Source organism: Triturus cristatus, chromosome 7, assembly GCF_964204655.1.
Source record: "Triturus cristatus chromosome 7, aTriCri1.1, whole genome shotgun sequence".
In the NCBI taxonomy this organism is placed as follows: domain Eukaryota; kingdom Metazoa; phylum Chordata; class Amphibia; order Caudata; family Salamandridae; genus Triturus; species Triturus cristatus.
This window is the reverse complement of record NC_140590.1, coordinates 724425678-724450214: the sequence shown is the minus strand read 5'-3', so window position 1 is coordinate 724450214 and position 24537 is coordinate 724425678. Positions and strand designations below refer to the sequence as shown.

The 24537-nt window shown below is 44.8% G+C and overlaps 1 protein-coding gene across 2 annotated transcripts in view; it reads left to right on the top strand.

Annotated features, from left to right (window-relative positions):
* Positions 1-7031: 7031 nt before the first annotated feature.
* RNF213 (ring finger protein 213) overlaps positions 7032-24537 on the top strand; it is a 2329248-nt gene continuing 2311742 nt past the window's right edge. For both annotated transcript variants that reach the window (XM_085617427.1, XM_085617426.1), the window contains exon 1: positions 7032-7281. In XM_085617427.1, coding sequence (XP_085473553.1) covers positions 7182-7281 — 100 coding nt within the window. In that variant the 5' untranslated portion in view covers positions 7032-7181. The remainder of the gene's footprint in view (positions 7282-24537) is intronic.

Below are 24537 nucleotides of genomic sequence, written 5' to 3'. Positions count from 1 at the left end.
CTAGCCCACATTTGTGTCCTTGTGGCTATTGGTGTCTGTTGAACCAGGGTACCAAAAAGCTGTGGTTCCACTCTGACTATCTCATCTACCATGACCTTCAACTCACTCTCAGTGAACTTGGGCATTTTCTGTGTGGCCATGGTGTGTGGTGTGCACAGTGATTGTGGGTGCAGGGGTGTGAGTGGTGGTTGTGCTGTGTATGGTGTGTGTTGTGCAGGGGGTTAGTTGTGCTGGTTTGGAGATGGTGGTGGTGCTGTGTGTGGTGTGGCTGGTTATGTTGTGTCCTTTGCCTCTCCTGTCAGCTGGGGTATGTGTCCCTTCTCTCAAGGGATTGTGGTCACTGAAGGGGCTGGTTTTATACACAGCTATGTGGGTGTGTCCAATTGGGGTGTTGCTGACAGGTGTGTAGTCCTGGGATTTGTATTTTTCGTTTTTCAATGTGGTTGTGTCATTGTGGTGTGTTTTGTGTATTTGGGAGGCATATCTAGTTTTCTGTGTGCACTTTTTGGCCTTTTTGTGGGGTTTTGGCTTTGTCCGCCATATTTTTGACAGTTTGTCCGCCGCTGTGGCTGTGCTTCAGTTCTTCAGCTGGCTCTCCCATTCATCCCATTGTGCGACCGCGGTGGTCGGAGATGGCTGTACGTACCGTGGGACCGTCGGGGATATACTAATTTCCGGGGCGTTGTCTCCGCTATACTTGCGGCGGGTTGTTGTTTTTCCGTCACGATTCCGACCGCCGCGGATGGATTTTGGCCTTCTCCGCCCGCTATGGGCGGTTATTTTGGACCCCATACCGCCGCGGTTGGATTTTTGGGGCAGTGAATGCTAATTTGGCCGCCGGTTTTCCCATGGCGGTCGGGGTGTTTTTCCGCCCTACATCCTAATGGACCTCATAGAAACTTGGGGTTATTTATTTATTTATTTTTTTTTTTTTAAACCGTTTATTACAGAATCCAAAAGATATACAAAGATGGGCCTACAACCTTCAGGCCGGCCGCTAGCAGACAGAAAGAGCATATAATACAAACAGTAGAACACACGCTGCGGCAGAAGAGAGATCACAGGAGTTGAAAGAAGCGTTGGCAGCCACACCATCCGGACCCCACACAACGGTTTCATTTTTATATAAATAACAAAGAAAACAAGTCCACAAGGCAACCCACAATCGGAAACAATAGCATGTGCTCCCCTGGGGGGGGACCCTACCGGTCTACAGGAATATCAAGGGGGGGGATAGGTCGGGACGGAGACAAAGTGAACTCAAGCCCAGAACCAGGAAGACAAGCAGGCTAAGGAGACGGGGCCGGTGACGGATCAGGCATCAGCGGCGGGGTACAGATTCCCCCACGGTAGGCGTTCCAGGGGCCCCACACTTTCACCCATTTCCCAGGCTTACCTCTCGCAACATACACCACCTTTTCCCGAAACATACACCAATCCATGTTGTCCTTCCACGCCGAGACAGTCGGTGACCTCTGGGAACCCCACAATTGAGCAATATCACGCTTGGCCACCATATATCCCAGAGTCACCCACCACGTCTGCGGCACTGAGTAGTCGGTTGGCTCCCACACATTCAGGAGACATCTCCTCGCCTCGGGCAGCAGCAGCACATGCGTAACTGCCTGCAAGACCTCGTGCACACCACGCCAGAATCGCGCCACCTCCGGGCATTCCCACAATATATGGAGAAAGGTCCCCAGAGAACCACACCCACGCTTACACAACCCGTCCACAGCATACCCCATACGCATCAGACTCGGCCCCGTAACATAGACCCTATGGAGTATCTTGAGCTGGACGAAGCGAAGGTGAGCCGGTATGGCCACCTCTTTCGGGGAGGCCACCGCAGACACCCAGTCCTCGTCATCCAGCTCCAATCCATCAGCCCCCCACACCTCACGAAGGCCAGTCAGCAGTCCCGAGCGATCATTGATGAGTTTTTTGTAAATTAATGAAATCGTGGCGTCCGGTACATGCCCATCTAGCACTCTATCTTCCAGAGGGGAGTACTCCGGGATGGAGGCAACGTCCGGGAATACGGAGCACAACGCATGACGGATCTGCATATATCGAAAGTACTCCCTGTCCTGCAACTGGAATTCCGTCTGCAGCACATCGAACGTTTTGAATCCCCCCCTCGTCCAGAGATCGCCCACCCTGCTGATGCCTATCATGTCCCACTTCTCAAAGCCCTTCGAGGTCCACAGGGAGCCCCGCCGCTCAGATGCGTATAGTGGCGTCGCCCGGGTCAAACGATCCTTCCACCCCATCGCCAAGTTAGCCGCGTGCCACACTCGCACCATGACCCGCGTGGGGCCCGTCAGACGTGCGTCGAGCGAGCTAGAATAAAGCGCCCGATTATAGTCGCCGCCCGGCAGTAACATTTTATCCATCTCAAAGGCCGGGTTTAGAGCGGGCCCGTAAAGGCCGTGATTTATCGCAGCCAGCTGGGAGGCCCAGTAATATCGCTTGATGTCTGGGAGGGCAACCCCCCCGTCGTACCACGGGAGCGTCAGCTTCGCCAGGGCGATACGCGGTCTACCCTCCCAGAACAGGCGGCGCTGCAAACTCTCCACCTCGCGAAAGTAGCGCGCCGGGACAACGTCCATTGTGTTCTGTAAGGCGTACAGGAAACGTGGCAGCGACATCATCTTAAACAATGCCGCCCGGCCGAGCAGCGAGAGCGGCAAGCGCCTCCAACGCGCGACATCATCCTTCAGGCGCTGGAGGGGGGGAAGCAAGTTTTGTTTATACCGGGCCTCCGCGTCCAGGGTAATGAAGATACCCAGGTACCTAAATCCCCGCGGGGCAATCTGGATAGGACAACCCCGCGGAAGGATAGGAGCCTCCCCAGAGAGGACATACACACAAGATTTAGCCCAATTGATGACAAGGCCTGAGTTGAGGCCAAATGAGTGCAATGCATCAACCAGCACTATCAGCGATTTACGCGGGGAAGCCAGGTACAAAAGAATATCATCAGCGTAAAGAGATACGCGGTCCTCATACTCGGGGGTCCATCGGAGACCACGGATAGAAGGATGCCACCGCAGCCACTCCGCCAGGGGCTCCAAGGCAAGCGCGAAGAGGAGCGGCGATAACGGGCAGCCCTGCCGCGTGCCCCTGCCCAGCTCAAACGGAGCCGACACTCTACCGTTTACAGCCACCTGCGCCAGCGGTCCGGAATACAACAATTTCACCCAACCGATGAATCCCGGGCCAAACCCAAACTTCGCCAGCGTCGCCCAAATATATGGCCACTCAAGTGTGTCAAACGCCATAGTGGCGTCCAGGGATGCCAAAATGGCCGGCTCCCGTATGAACGGGACACGCGCGAGCACCCCATGCAAGCGCCGCAGGTTGAGCGCAGTGTTGCGATGAGGGATAAAACCGGACTGATCCTGGTGAATCAGATCGCACACCACGCCAACCAGCCGATTGGCCAACACCTTGGCGAGAATTTTGGGTTCCGCATTCAGCAGCGAAATGGGCCTGTAGGACGTGACCCGGTCCCGCGGCCTCCCCTCCTTGTGAATAACCACGATAGTAGCCAGACGCTGGTCTAGCGGGAGGGAACCCGCCGAACGGGCCGCGAGGAACATAGCACGGAGATGCGGCGCCAGCGTATCCGGTCGCAGCTTGTACAATTCGATAGGAAGACCATTAGGACCCATGGCCTTGCCGGAAGCGACCGAACGTATGGCGAGGGCAATTTCCTCAGATGTTGGGGCGGCGTCCAACGACACACTGTCCTCCTCCGAAAGGGAAGGCAGCGCGATATCCCTGAGCAGGGCATGGGAATCATCTTCCGAGCGGGAGGACACCGGGGAATACACCCCACGGAAATATTCTGCAAAGCAATCAACAATTTCTTCCGGTTCAGTGACACACACACCATCTAGTTTCTCAATCGACGGGACAACTCGACTCGCTCTCTCCTTTTTATCCAGCCACGCAATCAGTTTCCCAGCCTTATCACCCACATCATACAGTCTCCCCTGTTGCTCTCTACTGAGGCCCCTGGCCGCCTCCGTGACGAGGGCCTTATAGGCCGCCTGCTTGAGTCGGAGAACATGTAGTTTGTCATCCATCACCCCACATTCTAGGTCACCCTCCAACTCGGTTATCTCAGTTTCAACACGGGTCACCTCCTCCCGCTCGCGCTTCCGGGAATGGGAAATAAGGGACAGGGCCTCCCCCCGGAGAACCGTCTTGAAAGCCTCCCACAGGGAGACCGCCGATGACACTGACCCCACATTGTCGTCAAAATATTGCTTAAGGGATTTAACCAACTCTGCGCGAATGGTGGGGTCACGCAGGTACCAGGGATTAATCGGGACCACCCTACCCTCCCCCCTCGGGAGAATGTCGAAGTGCAACAGGAGCGGGGAGTGGTCTGAAAGACCCCGCGCCAAATGGCGCACCACCCCGATCCTCCCGGCATGCGCCGCCGGCACCAGGACATAATCTAGCCTTGAGAGACTGCCATGGGCCCCGGAATGAAAGGAATACTGTTTCTGCGTAGGGTGTTTCAAACGCCAACAATCCACCAACCCCAAAGTATCCAAGAGGCCAGATAACCACGCTTGGGCACGGGGGAGATCCCTAGGGGGGTGACGGTCCTCAGTTCCGGAAACCACCGCGTTTGGGGTTATTTATTGTTTAGTAATTCTCCCAAAAAACATGCTTTTTTAATATATATTTAAAGGATTCTAGGGAAATTTGATTCTTGAGAAAATCGGTACTCAATTAACCTTATGATATCGCCACATTGTTTCACTAAGAAGGACCCGTATATAAAGTTATGGTACATCAGACCTTTTGGTGAAGATATATATATCTGCCCTCATAAATACAACAACTTTATATAGAGAAAGTTAATCATTGAATACCTTTTTACAAGATTACACATACACTTGAAAGGAGGAATAGCCTTAGAGAATCTTTTTATGCACAGTGTTAACTCTATAATAAATTGAGATTGCCACAACTATTAATCAAATGAAGGGTGCTATTTAAATATGTCTCATGGTTTTGGATGTCAAACTGTCATATCAAGTTTTGTAGGAGAGAATACATTTTTCTCTTGTCACTCTTTCTTTCCGTTTTATAAATTTTGAAATTCGGGTATAGAGAAAACTTTTTGTGTAGATTTTAAAATTGTATTTATATGTGTTTTTGTACCCCTAAAGAAGTCCTTGATGGCGAAACGCGTTGGCTACATTTGACGTAAAGAACAGAATTTTTTGTTAAATTAATAAAAGAAGAAGAATATGAATAAAAAAGTCTCTTCTAAACAAATTCGACTGAGTCTGTGCATTATGTGTAACAATTGTGTTGAAATGTTATGAATGGAGTTTGTTACATGGTAACTGAATAGTTGTACTGGGCTATTTTTTATTTGTAATTGTTCAAGGAGTTTTTCCTGGTTGGAAGGCGAGAGGGGCTGATCTTTGGTATCCGTGCACCACTTTGATCCATTGCTAATTTACCCCACTAAGATGTTAGGTGCGATAGTGTATTGCCTCAGCCTCTTTTTATAAAATTGACATCTAATGGTCTATCAATTGAGCAAGTAAGTAACAGAACTGCTCCATGCGAGGGGCATCAGCTGACGACCTGGGAAGCATAGACGATGAGGAATGCTAGGAGGCAATACAGAGAAATTGCAGTGCGTTCAAGATTTAGACTAATACAACTTAAGATACTACACCGCGCCTACTACCCGCGTACACACGGATATAAATGGGGTAGGGCGCCAACGGTGCTGTGTCGGGCTGTCAGCAGGAGGGAACTTTCTTCCATATTTTGTGGGAGTGTCACGACATTACCCGGTTGTAGCAGAAAGTCACAGACGTTATGTCTGGGGTGGAGGTTCCAATGGCTGCTAAATGGCCTCTCCTAATGATTAGAGGCAACTCGGATTGATTGATTGATTGATTGATGTACTTATAGAGCGCAGCTATCACCCTACGGGCATCTTGGCGCTTGCATTGGGAACCCGTCCTGGTTTTTCCCTGTAAGATAACCCGTACTGGGCATCCCCAAGGTGAAAGCCAGGCATCCCGCCGCGGGGGGCCGTTGTGGAGATTAAGCAGGCTTGTTGCCCAGAGCTGCATAGTGTGAACTCGTGCTTAGAGTGGGCACCGAAGCGAGAATTATCAAGTCCGTGGATTGGCCTAGACATGTGGGTATATGGCTGGCCCTCACAGCTGTAATTGCCAAACGGAACATTGCCAGGGGGTGGGGTGCATCCTTGCCACCGTCACCGGGGCAATGGGAAAAGGATCTCGATCGGTGCCGGCGAGCAGAGGAAACGGTGTACAAGAGTAGCGGTTGTGTTAAAAAATTGGAAAAAATATGGGCTCCATGGAGGAGATATAGAGCGACAGAGGGAGAGAGTGATATGTGCCAGTCATGCCAGGGTGGAGTGGGGCTTGCAATGTATGCACCGGATTTTAACATATTTTTTGTAAAAATGTTCTGCTATATAAGTATGTCTTGGAAACCACCAGTAATTCACAGTCTCTTCCCTCTTTCGCTTATAATGGTTGTAATACTGAAGCCATCTTCATGTACGAACATAAGTGATTCATGTATGTTATGGTTTTTTGAGCAATTTTAATAACAAGAGTTTAAAAAAATATATAGTATTAACAGAACTACTATGTTTTCCTTTCTCAAAAAACAAATGCATGTTTAGAGCACGGGGTTCCCTTTTGATTACGCGCTAAGAAAATAATACTAAAATAGGTCTGCATAATTTGCTTTCATGACGTTTGTTGCACAGTTTACTGTCTCCGCATGCATACTTTTCCGTATAACTCCAGTGGTCCCTTTTATAGTTTTGTCTCGCCCCGTCATTGATTTTAAAAATCCAATATTCGCTGATGTAAAACACTTTATGTGTTTTGTTTCTTTAAATGACTGTCATGGCCCCGTCAACGAATCAGAGCCGTCCAACCGAAGAAGACTTTCGTTTCCTTTCCCAAGTTCAGTAAAAACGAAACCAAAAGCGTTTTGTAGCTGCTCATGTGACCGCGTGAGTCAGTGTCTGTAGATAGGCAGCTCCCGGGCTTGTCTCAGCACTTCCTGCTCTTAGTCGGCGGGGGTGGCTGCTTTTGCACGGCGAAGCGTGGCCCCGCGGTCCTGTTTTTGAGGAAAAGGGCGGCCGAGGAATGAGGTGTGCGGATTGCCAGTACATCTCCCGGGATGTCGCTCCCAAGTTCTGCAGCGAGTGCGGTGCCAGGTTTCCCCTTTCCGTGGTTGGTGCTCCAGGTAAATGATTAACGAATCTTTACATATAATATGTTATGCTAGATTGCAAACTTTTATCATATCCGAAAAATGTTGTTTTGGTTCCATCGCTTAATTTGTGCCGGTGGTTGCAGGTGATGCCACCTACACTCATGTTTGTTTACCGGCACTAATTTTCTTCATTAGACTTTGTCCCAGAGCAAGCAAGGGAATACAACGCAAGAGGGAAAAGAAGGGGGTGATAAAGACGATGAAAACTGTGACAAAGGGAGAAAAGCAGAAAATAAAATAAACCCTGCGTGAGCGAGATAAAGGAGCAGGGAGCGTATGGTTGTGGATAAAAAACGCAAAAAGGGGAATCACGGCTAAGTATCCGCTCCCTATCTACGTTTGAAAGCACTGGCAGGGGGCTTCTGAGCCAAATGTATATGCTTTTTTATTTTAAGCATTGGTTCTGATCAAATGGGCCACCACTGAAGAGGATGGGTTTGGCGTGAGCTTTTCGAATGGAGCAGTCCTGTTAACTGGACACTAACAGACCACAAAAATTGCGTTTTTGTTCCATGTGTAGCTTTTTGCCCATTTGTTAAGGCTTATTAATTATGCTTAATCGTGGACATGTGATTAATAGCTAATCAGACTGCGTATATACATGTGAGGGTAACCACAGAAAATGACTTATATGTGACTAAAAGTTAGGGTGGAGTGATGTTTGGTCACCTCATTTGAGTCACTTGCGAGCTGCATATTGAGTTGCCAGGGTAAAAGTTTAAGACACAGGGATTCGATAATTAATTAATAAGCACTTAACAAAATAGCTATACACAAGGGTCTGTCACAGTGCTTATTTTGTAATAGAATAAATGCCGGTGCCTAAAGCTCCGCCCAGAAGCCCGCGGCAGGCACCGGTGCAGCAAACACCAAGGCTGGAATTCCTCTCATGCCTCTGTAATTGACTAACACATTTTCTGCCCCTCTGTGTCGCTGTTGCACACTACTTCTTCGGGCTAGACTGCGAAGAATAAACAGGCCAATATACGAGCAAAAGGCCGATTTGTTAGGACAGGCCACAGATGAACTTTACAAAACGATACATTAACATCAAACAACCCCACCTCACTAATACAGTAAGTCACTCTGACCCTTTCCCCTCTTAAACCCAACATGTGCTTAAACTCCCAACAAAAGATCCCAGTATCCAACATGCTCCCCCTTTCATGCCGTTCACCGAACCTCTCACCTGACCAGGCCTTGAAAAATCATAAACATTTTACCAGACCTGCAGGTCTTGGGATTTAAATAATCTACTCGACCTATTTGTAATTCTCTTGACCCAAACCTGGTTTCAAATGATACGATTGTGTGCAAAAAATGTAATTAATTGAGCCGCCATTTTCTTCATTATCTCACATGAGAGCACCTTCAAATGTGCGAGTTCAGTATGTCTGCTGTAGAAAAAAACTGTTGTTTGATTTAATAGACTAAACTTTTTTTCCATATATAATACAAATCCGGCCACATATAGGATATACGCATAACCCCTGACTTGCCTTTTAGTTAATTAACAGCATTTTTGTCAGGGCGGGGGCAGGAATGTTTCTCAAATCATGTTTACAAACTAGCACTTTTAATAAATAAATAACTAAAGCATGAAGTGGTAGCACACTGTAATTTGTAATTCGCAGATTTTACATCAAAATGGCTTCAAACTTTCCCACTGACGTGCAGCTTTACTGATAAAACTATATAGTGTACAAACAATAATGTTTGGAAATAAAGTTTCAGCAAATATGTGTTATTAGCACATCACCAAGTGAAGTGTACTGGTTTGTTTTGCTCCTATTTAATTCTTTGTTTGCATAACACTTCTTAATTACCAAAAAAATTTGCTTTTATAATTCCTGATATATTTTGATATATTTGTAATATTAATTTACAGGCTATTTGTTTAAATGTTGAGTGTTTGAGAAAAATAACTAACATCTTCAGACCGCTCACTTTACAAAAACCTCTAACTCTAGTAAGAAAGAGAAAAATAAACCTAATTTTCCAAGCAGCAATTAGTTAAAAGACAAACTGACATTTGACTTCTTTCCTTGCACAGACAGCAAACGTGTCAAGATAAAAATATTTCATGACATCTTGAAGGCTCATTCCTTTCATTTGTTTTGTAAGCGTTTTATATAGCGCCAACTAGACACGAGACATCGGTTATTAGGGCGCTTTACATGAACACCAGTTTCATTACAGATGCACACGTTGATTTTTGTTAGGTACAGGGAGATTAAGTGATTTGCCCACATGGTCCGTGACTGGCTACCCTCCCCTCCCAGCTTTCCACACCACCTTGAAGGATAGACATAAGCAAATTATCTTTGGAAGGCGGGGGGTCAGGGACCCCCCGGCCGTATTTATTATACAAAACAATAAAATGATGAATATTAACATAACATCGATTATGTAAGAATAAGCAAAATTCATGACATTAGATTTACAGTATTGTAGACAAAGATTGAAGGCTAACCTTAACAAACGTCTAATACAGCGTGTATCCTATCCGAATCTAACATCCTGCCTGAATTTTGCATTCTAACATTTCTGGCCGGACGGCAAGGTCGCTAACCGGTGTCAAGTCCTACTAACCACGCCCTTACCCACAGGTGCGCATGCGCGACAGGGGACCGCCTACCCCGTCGGCATCGTGAACTTCATTTAACCAACAAGGAGGGCCCTTACACTCGGCGTCATATGCTGACGTCATGGTGTATGTGCGGGGTGGCTACCTGCCTAAGGAAAGCGTGACTCCCTCCCCCGCATTTTTAGCAGCTAGCGGATATTCCTGCCCCTGAAGTTCTAGGAGGGACCAGTGGCCCCTCCCCCTGGGCCGCCCCCTCCGTGGATGGTGACGCCCCCCCTTAGGACCTTAAATTGCTGCTCACCGATCATGACCTTACCGCCCGACCAACCCTAATAAATACGACGATGAACCTAGGGAAAAAGAACTAGCTAAAGGACAGCTACACTAAACTAAAACCAGATCATATAAATACAAAGCATGCTGTGCTAATGGGAAAAAGGCCTAAGTACACACAATATTACCTTTATCAGAACAACTTAATCGCAGCTATATAACGGGAAAAAGGCCTAGGTACACCCAATATTGCCCCTAAAATAACATAATCTCAGCTGTATAACGGGAAAAAGGCCTAAGTACAGACAACATTCCTAACTAACCACAACCAAACCTACCTGTCAACGGGAAAAAAGGCCTATGACAAATTTAACTAGAACCCCCGACTAGCATGTTCAGTACCTTGTTTTGGGCTGGTGGGTGGGGAAAATTAGCAAGCCCCAAGCGTGGGGCAGACGAGAGGCGCGGGGAACAAGCCAAGGGCAAGAGGGTGTCCAGCTCGCCCTCCGCGCCTTAAGTAGCGAATTTACTCGCCGTTCTCGGGGCCCGCCCCCCGGCCGTCCCGCCCCCCTGCCCCGGAAGCTGAACAGCTGCTTCCGGGTCACGGGGGAGGCGTCAACCAATCGGTGTTGAGGGCGCGCCGCGCGCGTCATCGCCCCGCGACACACCCCCAACACCGAAAGGCCGGGGGAGGGGGGGGCGCCGCACTGCCATGAGGACGTGAGGGCCGAGTGGCCCCCACTTTACAGAATCACAGTATGTTGAGCGTCATTGCCGGGGCTCGAACCCGGTTCACCGCTCTGGCCGTAAGGCTACATCCTCTCCCTCTTTCTGAATGAACAGAACACCTGTTCCTTGCCAGCCTTAGTTTACTTTCCAGATGGGACGAGTAGGTGCTAAAAATAGCTCGACCTGATAAAATCTTCTCGTAATTGCAAGCGGGCGAGTAGATTTTTCGAAGCCTGCTGACCCCAGCATGACTCTCCTGTACTCCTGCCACGGTTCCTCCGGTAAGTCTCCAGCCCTACCGAGCTAATGTGTGAGCCCTCAACTTGTCTGCCACCTAAGAAAACCCTGAGCAAGTGGTTTTCCTGCTCACCAATGTCAAAACGTCAGTCGTCATGGTTGCCCGTTTGTCTCTCCAACAACTGTTACCTGCTCTTTTTACAACCAGGCTGTCGCCCTGACAGCCTCACATTAGCTCCTGTACAAGACAGAACACAAGAAACTAGCATTTGCAATGCAATAGGTCTTGCATTTACTAAACTCTCGAAAATGCTAGACCTTCTGCAATGCAAATGGTTGTTTGCAAAAGCACCACGTGCATTCACTTTATGAAGCCGTGCTATGGAAAAAAAAAATGAAGCCTTACGAATGAGCGTATCCCGCAAGCTTGCAAGGAAAACCATTAAACAAAATGGTGCTCGGAGGCTGTAATTAATGCCTACCGAGCAACAACACAGGTAACAGGGGTGTCACCATGGGAGGTTTACAAAGGTGGTACTAAAAAGGACTACCAAGCCTATTAACGAATCAGAAGCTAGCATTTACTAAGAACAATGACACAAGCCAATTCAAAATATGGATGGAGAGTGGACAGAGCTTCACCTCCATACCTGGAATACAGCATGCCTTGCAGAGCTGCCCAAGCTCAACCTAAAAAACCTCTTTTGTGATGACCAGGCGTTCAGTCAGACCTGTGGATCTGTTGGTGCACAAATCTTGATTTACTTATACCAAAGCACTCCAATGGCTAGGACCGGGAGAGATGTAGTCATGATATGAACTTTGGTGACCCCATTCCACCCCCCCCCCTCGATTGGATTTGTCAACAAAGCAAATTTTGATCGGGCTGAATGATCAGTACTGAGGCATACTAATAAGAATGACAGACACCGCATATAGTTTAAAAAAAATGTATATGGAGTTAATAGGCAAAATATATTAAACAAAGTTTCAATAAGGTGCATAATTCATAAGTTACAAGAACTCAGTACAGTTTTATTTAAAATCCAGCATAGATACGCCTTCTAAAGGTGGGAAGTAGAGGGTTCCGGGATACAGAAAAATGCACGTCCTTTCATAGGACTTAAGACAATGACTTTCATACATGTCACACAAGTATATGGTTCTTAGGATATGTAAACGCAAGGAGATGATGGACAGAGCGCTGAACCTTTTCTGACACTCACCCCAAATCACAGGTCTGGGTTGAATCCATCATCGTTCTTTAGCTCACTTCGCCACCCCAGTTCAGATCTAGCTATATGCAAATCAGGCTTGACCCTGTGCCTCATGGGAACAGTCCAACCCGAACTGCCAAGCCAGGTCTTCCCTGGACTGGAAACCAGCATCCTGGGACCTATTTCGGGGTAACAACCTTCATTCGCCAGGATAGCTTGAATCCAGTGGCAAAGTGAGCAAGGGACCCACGTCTGGGCATATACCCAGCCAACCTAGGGCAAACAAAGCAAACACAAGGAGATGATGGACGGAGTGCTGAAACTTTTTAGACACTCACCCCTAGTCACAGATCTGGGTTGAATCCATCATCATTCTTTAGCTCACTTCGCCACCCTAGTTTGAACCTAACTATATGCAAATCAGTCTTGACCCTGTGTCTCATGGTAACAGTCCAGCCTGAACTGCCAAGCCAGGTCTTCCTTGGACCGTAAACAAGCGGTTTCGGGGTAACACACTTCCATCAGCCAGGCTAGCCTGAATCCAGTGGCAAAGTGAGCAAGGGACCAACGCTGCCTGGCTCACCCTAAAAATTTATTTTGTGATGACCTGGCGTTCAGTTAGACCTATGGATCTGTTGGTGCACAAATCTTGATTTACTCACACCAAAGCACTCCAATGACTCGGACCGGGAGCGATGTAGTCCCGATATGAACTTAGGTGACCCTAGAACCCCAGACTTGAATTGTCAACAATGCAAATTTTGATCAGGCTCAATGATCAATACTGAGGCATACTAATAAGAATGACACACACCGCATATAGTTTGAAATTTTATATATGGGGGTTAATAGGCAAAATATATGAAACAAACCTTCAATAATGTGCATAATTCATAAGTTACCAAAACTCAGTACAGTTCTATATAAAATCCAGCATAGATTCGACTTCTAAAGGTGGGAAGTAGGGGGTTCTGGGATACAGAAGAATGCATGTCCTTTCACATGACCTTAGACAATGACTTTCATATATTTCACACAAGTATATGGTTTTAAGATATGTACCAATGAGGAACAGGCAAGAAGAAACCTTTTACTACAGAATACTTTTGAGGATTCTCTCATAATAGTATTACATTGGATTTTTGTCGCTGTCCAAGTTTACTCAAGCCTACTAGTTGATACATTGTACACAGGTAATCTGGGGCAGTTGGAAAGTCTTTGGTTAGGTACAGCGCAGGCAGATGTCTCTGGGAATGCTCTCTGTTGACTTGTGCAAGCTTGAAATTTATTTAAATAACAATACTAAACACTTAGTTATCTACAACGGTAATTCAAGGTGGTGGATGGATCAAACGGGCTATGTTAGCGTAAGTTCAAATTGTCCATTTAAGCGAGGAAGAGGAAAAACAATTCTCACATCCCATTCTGACAAAAACTTTGCATTTCCCTATTCACTTTGTGCTGGCCTTCTCAATTGCTGTGTGCTTGACAGCACACGTCACACATCTCACGCAACTAGCGCTGTCAAAAAAACATAAGTACCAGTTCACAACTTTCCAATCGCCTGCAGATCTGCTTTCATGATTTTAATTAAACACAAACCTGACAATTGTACTAGATCATCCTCACCCAGATGTATTATCAGTGCGTCTGCGCAGGATCTCACTCTCACTACCTCAGCTAACCATGGGAGTATATGTCCCCATTTCGGACTCCTTTTTCCTCAACAGTCTATTTTAAAATCGGTTAAACGAAAACCCACATTTCTTCCGAAGGGATGAGATTCTGTTTGCTTTGCTGCCCATTTAACAAGTGAATACCCAACAGTCTATATGGAGAAGAACTCCATACTTGGTCCAGCAACACAACCTAACCCAAAAATGTCAATTAACTCTTTACTGCATGTTTTCTATGTTACTAATATTTCTCAGGCAACAATCAGAAGATAATCTTCCCAGTAGCATAATCTCTTTTAATGGGAAACCCTACTTGTTCGCTTCAGACACTGCCCCTGTTCTAAATGAGTGGGTACCAAAAATGACAACTTTTCCACTACCTTTTGCCAATGTCTTCCTCAGCACCTGTGATGCCTTCAAGGCTGCTCCACCCTGGAGACAAAATATGCTGCCTTCGTTTGCCCCTCCTGCCAGTCTGAACTACTCCTAGGCTACCACAGGCACAATAATCCCCTCTGTCGTATGCAGCACAATACGTGCACCTCTCCCCATCTGAACCATTTTTGATCTCCTCAAGGTTAAAGTCAGAGTTTCTCTACCATCGCATCACTTGCTTCAAATCCTGTTTCTACACCATAACATACCTAACTTTGAGTAAAACCTCATACGTACTAAAACATATCTAGTGTAAGCCATGAAATAAAAAACATAATGTGAGTATTGCAGTTAGTTCCCTTTGTCTGCTCCCTTTCTTCTTATTCCTGCCCATCATTGCAAAATCCTCTTCCCCATTTCTCCTGCAGTGAGTTCTTAACCCCAAAAGTATTTGCCATAAAAGCGGGTTCCTGACAACTTTCCTCAATTTGTAGTAGCTGACATCCCTTTCTCAATATTGGACAATCTGATAACATCCTCCCTTCTGTCCTCAAGGCTGTTGCCATCATGCTGTCTTTAACTGCCCAGAAGATAAAAACTCTTCCCAAGCTTGTCTGTAAGCTGACCTGGTAGACTGTGTATGTGCGTTTTCTACAAAACCTAGAATTGTCAGTCTCCCAGCTCCTAAATCTCTGCTGTCTCCCTGGTCTTCATTACATCAGCTCCGAACGCCACACCACCGAACTTTCGCAACTGTGAACAAGACCTTGCGCTTGTGATGATGTTATTCACACCTGGCACAAGCCTAGCTCGAAGTAGAATATTGTGCATGTAGCATCTTCAAAAGTCTCCTCTCTCTTACTTTCTGACCAGGCACCAATGCTACCGCTCTCTCATTATCCACATTGAAAGTGACAGCCTTGTTCGTCAGCTTTTTGCTCCACAGGGCAAGGACTACCAATAAAGGAAAGAATTCCTGCCTTCTTCAAGCCATTTCTTTGGCCACCTCTGAGCACCACCGGCCTTTCCAGGAAAGCCCGAAACAATACACACCTGCTGTATATGAGAATGTCTGACTCAAGCAAGTGAATGACCACTTTGTCACATCCTTGAAATTCCTCAGAAACAACAGCCAGACTCCCTTTCACCGCAGCTGTCACCCTGACTCTGTGATGGGGCAACTTCACACCTGCTGTCAAGAAACCTAACGTCCATGAAAAAGACCTGCCCACGCTTACTACTCTACATGCGATGTTCAAATGGCCTAACAGACGCTGCACCTGTCGCAATGTCAAATTTGGAGAAGCTGTCTCCTCTTCCTGAATCATTTCTTGCACCTTAGCCTGTGGTAACCTGGCTGCCACTGCAACGGTGTCCAGCTTGATTCCTAGGAACACTAAAGCTGTACTTGGGCCTCTTTTTTTTTTTTTCTGGGGCCAATGGATCCCCCAGCTCCTCTAACAATCTCTTGAAATTATTTCAATGCTCTGCCACATGTCCCTGGTCCTCTTGCTCCAAGAAACAAGAAATCGTCTGAATAATGCTTCACCATTTCATGTTACCTTCTCACTGTAAAACACCATTGCAGAAAAGTGCTAAAGGCCTCCTTGGAAGTTTCTTATCCACATGTGTATATAAATCCATCAAACTGTATTCCCAACCCTGAAAAATCCATTGGGTGTACTGGGAATAGCTGAAAAGGTGACTTTATATCACCTTCACCAATTCTATGCTCACTCCACACTTCCTGATCAATTAAATGGCAACATCAGCTGATGCGAACTGTACTGCAGTGTCTTCTTGAGTAATAAAATTGTTAACTGAGTCCCCATCAGGCCATGAAAAGTGACAGATCATTCTAAATTCTACTGGCAGCTCTTTAGGGGCGACCTCAGTCAATGAGCTACCCTCAGGCCACTGTATGAGGCAGTCCAAGTAGTACATAAACCATGTGCCTTTTATGGCCAGTTTATAGCTGAGTAAGCATGAAGACTCGACAAGAGGGGGTACAAGTATACACATGAATAGCTATTACACATATAAGGACTAACAGAAAATACTTAGTCAACAAAGTAGGAGGAGTAACAGAGTTGCTGACATTAGTTAAAATAGCCTGACAGTTACTCTAAGAGCAGGTGCATTCTAGCAGCTACAGGCCTTTCTGAGCATGTGCAGTGCTCTGGCTCAATGCTGAAGGAGTTCACTGTAACTGATGACACCGGCAGAATACAAGGGCAGGCAACGGTGAAGGGGGAGAAAGCACATGGCGAGCACATGGCTAACTAAAATGGGTGCCACAAACAAAATGGCTTCAGCTGATTCTAACAGCGATTTCAGCTAGTTTCCACAGATGACCGTTTTAGCATTATCTGAAGACATGCGCTATGAATTAATAGAAGCATGGAAGTTATCCTGCACATCTATCCTCATAAATCCATTAATATCCTGATCCACTGCTAGGTGGGCATTTACATTTCGAACATTTCTTTTAACTGGTGAGATAAAAGTAGAAATACATGGGTAATAGAGCATTGGGTCATAATGAACACACCGATAGCAGGAGAAAATAATGGCTATTTTTATAAACGGAACTATCAATATTTTCTAACCGCAAGCAGAAAGTAAATCCCAAAACCATCCAGTCCAATTCTAAGTTTCAGGGCTCCGATGTATTTCAGTGACCATCTATTTCAACTTCAGGATAGCCAACAGCACATATCTAATATATCTTAAATAAAAAAACATTTTTTAATAGACCTTTCCAGTGTTCTTTTTATGAAGGCTAGAGTACCAATTTAATATGCTAAGGAGGAGGGCATAGTAGTATTTATCAACTGTTCAAAAAAACGTTTCTCTTGCAGAATAAACATTCCTAATGCAAATATTAAAGCAAATAGACATATTGTCACAAAATAATATTCGTGTTGGGGGACCAGGAGGACCAAATGGGGCCTTGGGAATTAGGACGAGGAGATGCAAAGGGCTGCTCTTCAAAAATGGGACGACCAAAGGGGTACATTGCTAAAAAGTACTTGAAGAATAGAAGCCGCTGTACAACCAGCCAGATGGGAGTCTTCTCCCTGTGTCCGTCTGAGCCTTACAGGTTGGGTCCTATCATTCATCAAAAGTTCTTTTCCAAAGGAGGAGCTGTCCAGCTTGCAACTCAAACAGACAATCAGGGCCCAACGTTTCTTTTTTCTTTCAGGATAGGGCACCTACCCTCTGGGGCAAATGCCCTCCGCGATCCTGTCCAGTGTCTCAGGCAGTGCACCAGTTTTCTTCACTTTAATCTAACAGGCACCAAAGGCACAGCACCTGTACCCTGAATTCAAGTCCTTCCCTAACTCCTGTGTTGCTCTGCTGGCGCACTGCTCTTTTGTCGGGGCCACAGACTGTACCCAGTATGCCCAGGCACCTCTTGATCAACAAACAGAGGTGCAAACTTGCATTCACTTGGAGACCAGGACTCAGAGGCCTGATGCTGAAGTATCTGAAGCAAACCTTGTTTCAAAGGGGGTCCTTGTTGGTCTGTGACTCTCTCAGCTGGGCATCAAAAACTGGAACAACGATTGTGACCCCGTCTTTCATCCAAGACAGTAGCAGGGGTACACACTTCACCGTTTTGTTACAGGGCCCAGTGCTTCCGGCCTTCTACCTTCACTGCCGTCCTTGTTGCCAGCAATACCTGTGCTGGTTCCCTTTACATCGACTCCAAGCTGGATCGGCGCTAACTCCCCAGGCTGAATATGATGTCCGGGCCCCTCTGGCAATGGTTGTAGGGCAGCAGATATCTATTGGTGAACAGAACAAAAGATCTTAAGACAAGGCATACAAATAATCTATCAACAGAGAGAATACTCTATTTCAGAAAACTTCTTTAGTCTAGGTGTGCCCCATACATTAGCAAGGCACCCAAGAACCACTTCATCTAGTTGAGAGTAAAAAAAAAACCTTGACCTATTAGCAAATATAAAAGGAACATTTTGGTGAACTGACAAGAGTAAAACGTATAGTTCACTGCACTTCTACTTATGAACCTTCCACTACTTGTACAGGACTGCAGACACTTCTAAAATGATTTTTCTTACGTAAAAATACATACATGTTACGCTTAGGACCATGCTCTCATGTTATAGGTGAGGCGGGAAAATCTAAAACTGCTAATTTAACAGGGATCCTGTCAGCTCAATTACACAGACTAGTAATGCCTTTGCAAAACTTTATGTAGCATGAGAATAACCTAAACAATAATGGTGTTATCACCTGAGAATTTTAAGAAAAAAAAACTACCCACATATAGTTCCCCTTTAAAGGTCAAATAAGGGAACATCAATCTAAACTACTCCTCCTTTCATAAGTTTATCAGACAGGATGGGCAGTAACATGGCGTATTTTTTTTTAAAATTCATTTTATTAATCTTAACAATTTTAAAACAGTATTACTTAATAGCCAATTAGACTTCTCATGGCTGTTCCTAGACAGTTTAGACAGGCTCAAGAGAGAGTGAGAAAAAGAGAGAGAGCACATAAATCAAGAAAAATGACAATGTGTTACTTAATTTTGCTTACCCTTAATTTGCCCAGGAGCTAATCCCCCTAATCTCCTCCCCCATTCGACAGTAGGTAACCTGAAACAGGGGACCTCCTGTCGACAATATTTACCCCCATTTTTGGCAGCTGGGCGCAAACTGTGTAACATAATAGCACATTAATGCAAACTTAATTTCATAGCCTTATGATCTGGCCCTAGCACAACAATTTTGAGTGAAAACCAGTATTTCTGCATGCATGGCAGAGCTATTCTCTGCATATGGTCTACAGACGCTGCTATCCCTTGATAATGTAATTTAATAGGTTAAACCCCACCTGCATAATCTCCTACACTTGTATTATTTTGCAAGATAACAGTGATATCCCCATGTACTTCTAACAGAATATGCAATATTTCCTTTTGCTAATGTTACTAAAAACATTACCTGTAGTGTTTTACCCTACAATTTTAGAATCAGGAAATTTAATTAATACAAAAAAATCAGTTGATTAAACTACTCCAACATTACAAGCTTTCATAGTGTAATGTAGAAATCGCATACTGTCACAGTGGCTCCCTGCATGGACATTTCACGTTCAGTAGTACTGGTCAGTTCTAAATACAGAACTTGGCCTCTGACCCTTAAACCTGTTGTCCCCTGTCCGAGAAAGGCTATTCCATGCGGTCTTTCCAATTCAAAGTAACTCTGGAGAAGCATAGCTGAAAAGCAGTCCTGTTCCATGCCTGTGTGCTAATAATTTTAAAGGTAGGATCCACTTTTTGCTGTCTTATTTTTGGTTTTATTCCTGTGAAATGTGCGCGCGAGCACCGAAAGAACTTGCTCAAAACTTCAGCCTTCTGAATGCCATAGTGCTCCCAGAATTCTTGCGCATAAAAGTAAAAGATTGCATAAAGGCTTGCAGTGTAATTCTCATGTCTGTACAGCTACTCATTGTATAACTTTGTAAGTGCCCTAAGATTCAGTAATATTGTCCTGGCTAGAGATGCTAATATTCACCTTTTTAATTTTAATGCACAGTATATTTTAACCATTTAGACATTGAAATCTTGACACAGACTTTGCACAAGGTAATTTCCCATAGTGCTAAATATTATTGAATTTTCACAATAGTGGTATTAGACATTATGAAAATCCTAATAGTGCAAAAACGATTTTAATATAATGACATTTAACAAATTTTTTTTATGTAGCAATTTTTTTTGAATAATGATCACTAACCCATTTGATGTTTCCACATATGAAAAGCAAGCCTCATTCCTTTCCTTTTGCCTTTAAATGCATGTATTTATAACACTAAGCACAGAAGCTGTACTGAAACATAAAATAGTTTGTTACTTTTTAAAGGGCAGTAATTATTTACCATCAGAACCACAGATGTGCTTATTTAGAAAAGCAACAAGAAAGAAAATCCCTACTTTTAATCCTTTCTCTTTTATCCAAAATAATGAAGCTGTATTTCTAACTTTTAAAATCAGTAGTCTTTAACGCACGTGCCTTCATACCATGCTGTACTAATTTAAAACCTAGTTCCCACAGCTTGATCTGTAGCTTGTGGCCGGGCATTGTTTACTCAGCTGTGCTTTACGACCAGCAAGCCTCAACTTCTACGCCTTTTTCAGGAGAAAAACCCTTTGCTATATTCTAATGTCATGAAAAAGTTTGACCTCCGTCAGCTTTGAACAGCTGTTTAAAAGCTCTTTTTTTTCTAGCGCAGGGAATGAGCACAGTGCAGTCCATTTAAAACACCGGCATTCCAAGCCAGCACAAATCTATCGTCTTGTAATGTTGAAAAAAGGCACTTTTATTTCAGCAGCAACCAATTACTCAGATGATGTGAATGCCTTTTAATATTAATATCTAAGAATAATGCTATAACATTTTGTATTGGATCCTAGTTATGTGAAGCACACACATTCGATTTTTTTGTTGTTGTTTTTTTTTAATTATTTTATTCTACGAGGCCAATTATTTTCCTATTGAGTGTTAATTCTATTGTTTCTTTACCATTGTGGCAATATTCACACATCTATACTTTGTTACTATTTTACTTTTAAAGGTAGCGTGCAGCTGTTTAGCATATATTATATAATTCATTCCTTAAATTTTAAAATGTAATTCTTTCAATGACATTTGCAGAACAGAATTACGACAATAAACCAAATTGAGCTCATTCCAGACATTTTCAAGAAGGGGGCCACACACTAAGAACACACAACACTGCTTGTTAAGGCAAGCCATTCGAACACAAAAACCATAGTCACTACTTACTGAAACAAGTACTTCACAAGCATTACCACCGGTGTCAGTCCACAAACCACATAGACACTCAAAAAGAACAATTAACCCACAAATCAACACTTAGGACAAAAGCAAGAGATATCCCACAGACTGTACTCCAACCAAACCATTTGTAAATACCAATTGTAAGTCATATTTACAAACGAAAGGACTCTCAAAAAACAGTACAGAGATTACACCAAGACAAATAGACAGCCAAAAGACTGCCATGTTCAAAAAGATAGACTCAAGCCTCAGACCTTTTCCAAAATACATCAAAATACCAGTTGGGCTGGCAGAACACTCAAAAGCGCTCCGTATCACCACTTAAGAATTTTACTAAGTGCATAGATCAGGATCCTTTTGTTATATGTATTTGTTCCACAGTGTACTATACATTATGGAAGAAATACCAGATTTAATGTACAAAAACCTATTAGGTATCCCCTCTTAGGGGAGTCAGTTGAGTACTTTCAAAATCCATATTGGTACCTCCAAGACAGCAACACTTTCTACGAAGTGCTAGGAGCAGGCATGCCGAAAATATTATAGTATATATAATATTGTAACAAAGTAGTACTTAACGCAAACTGTACCGTTCAAGAATTCCAAAATTAGAGAAAAATCTCCACATTGCCTGCCTTTATTTGCTGCAGCAAACAAACAAACAACCAAACCAGAATCTTGGCCAAGCTAATCCAAAACAAGTGTTGCTACAGCAACCGTACCAAACCAAAGTCTCCAACCTCCACCTGCCAAGCTCTGGGTTGACCTAATGGTCTCTAGAAAAAATTTACAACAAGGGAGATCTCAGTCGGGACCGGACAACACCTGGAGGGTCAGATCGGGAAAACACGTTTGTCTGCAAAAACAAAGGGTCTCCTCATGCAGGGTACCTCCTCAGTAGATTCCTGTCTTCCGTCAAGACCACTCCCTTGGATAGCCGTGTCTCCGATGAGCCTCGCAAGTTGGGCACCAATTTGTGGAAATTAGCCTTTTTAGGGGCCCACCGGTGCAGGGTTCACCCTTATCTGTCCACTGGTTCTTTAAACCAACAAAGAAGAGACTGGCACAGAAGCTGGAATATCAAAATAACAAGTTTATTAACCTCCCAATGTATGGGGCAGTCCAAGGAGTACAGAAACCATGGGCCTTTTATGGCCAGTTTATAGCTGAGTAAGCATGAAGACTTAAAAAGAGGTGGTACAAGTATACACATGAATAGCTATTACACATATAAGGACTAACAGAAAGTACTTAGTCAACAAAGTAGGAGGAGTAACAGAGTTGCTGACATTAGTTAAAATAGCCTGACAGTTACTCTAAGAGCAGGTGCATTCTAGCAGCTACAGGCCTTTCTGAGCATGTGCAGTGCTCTGGCTCAATGCTGAAGGAGTTAACTGTAACTGTTGACACAAGCAGAATACAAGGGCAGGCAACAGTGAAGAGGGAGAAAGCACATGGCGAGCACATGGCTAACTAAAATGGCTGCCACAAACAAAATGGCTTCAGCTGATGCTAACAGCGATTTCAGCTAGTTTCCACAGCCTCTCCATTCCCCCAACAATGACAACAGACGGCATGTTACAGTACTTCACCAGTACTAGAGCATAATTTTCTTGCATCGGCCCAGAGTGGAAGCAGCTGAGACTAAGAGCAAGTAGGCCCAGAAGACCCACACCCATCTCCCACTACTATGGTAATAATCTAGAATATCACCTAATAATGAAGTTACAAATGACCATCCACTGGGTCTGCTTGCATCACTACACTTACTCCAAATAACATTTTATTGGTGTGTCTTCATTTTCACTGGTATAGCATCTCTCACTCTGCCTAGCTACGATACGTATGGGAGGCATTATTTGCCGCAAAATATTCCCTCTCGCACACAGATCCTGTTGTGGTGGGGGTTAAATCATTTATGGAATCTTCTTGTGTTTTCTCTAGGGGTGTGCTCGGCCGCTCTGGTATAAATGCGGTCTAGAGTCTGATTGGAGGGGGGAATGTAAAGGTCCGAAGGTGGTTATGGGGTAGGAATGCTGAGTCCATGAGCGCATCTGAACACTAGAATAACTAACATGTCGTCCATCTCTGTTGCATAAAGATCCGGTCTGCCTGTCTGTACGCCACGCAGTGGCCAGAACATTTAAATAACTCCTACCTTGAACCATGACCCTAAAAACAATAAGCAGAAGAAGCAAGCAGGCTAGACTGTCCTTAGATGGGGCTGCTTCAATGTTCTATATTGCTTTCCATCCATACACCTTACCATTCATTCATCCTTTCACCTATCCATCCATCCTCTATCCATTCACCTTTCCATCCTTTCACCCATAAATATTCCGTCCCATCACCCGTCTATCCATGCATCTCATCACCCACCTTTTCACTCTTCCATAGATCTCCTTTCACTCTTTCGACTTTTTTTCAGATTCTTTCACTGTACGTACCTCCCTTTACCTTTAAGTCCTGTCGTTACTGTTTCCATCCTTGATTTCAACCTTCCTTCCACACCTTTCCTTCCCCCTTGTCTATGTACATAATTTCTGTCTTTATTGTCTTTCTTACTCACTTTTGTTTTTGCCCCTCTTGTTTTGTTTTGGACATTTTGACATCTATTTCTAAGCCTCCATCACACCTTACTCTCTCACAGTTTTGTGCGCTGTTGGCTGCAGGCCGAGGATGACAGCAAAGAACCACTGATGTTTCAGTAACTCAGTGGTGGCCTCGCCTGTACTGTTGGGGTAAGGTGGGGGTTCATGACGCCCCTGCTATACAGGGAGGGGAGGATGCGCTTTGACCGGTGAACACTGAGGGTGCAGGCAAAATTAAGATTTTTTTTTTTAATTAATATATGTTCTGCAGCCTATTCTTAAGTGGGTGTGGCCCTCGTGCATAAAAACTATAAAGCCTTGCTCCCACTGTTGGACAATGGTGGCTGCACCCAACAGAGAGAAGTGATACATTGTCAACAAGGAGGTGCTGGTGCCCCCGTCTACACCCCCTGCCTTTGCCCGTTTGATTTATCATAAATAAACACAGGTCTGTTTCCAAATTAGCTTTAAAGGTGGTTCGGTGAGTCAAGGCATCTAAAGTATGGGCTGTTTCCGTCTTTAATCCTTCAAAGGCCGATAAGATCAGCACCAACGAGTGATCATAGTTACAGGTCTCCGCCCAGAGTGATACCTATCTGGTTGACACATAACCCTGTCGGTGTAAACTACTGAATAGAGAGCCAAATACTAACGACTGCCACTTGTGCAGAGGCCCCCATTACAAGTATAAACAGACTCTCAATA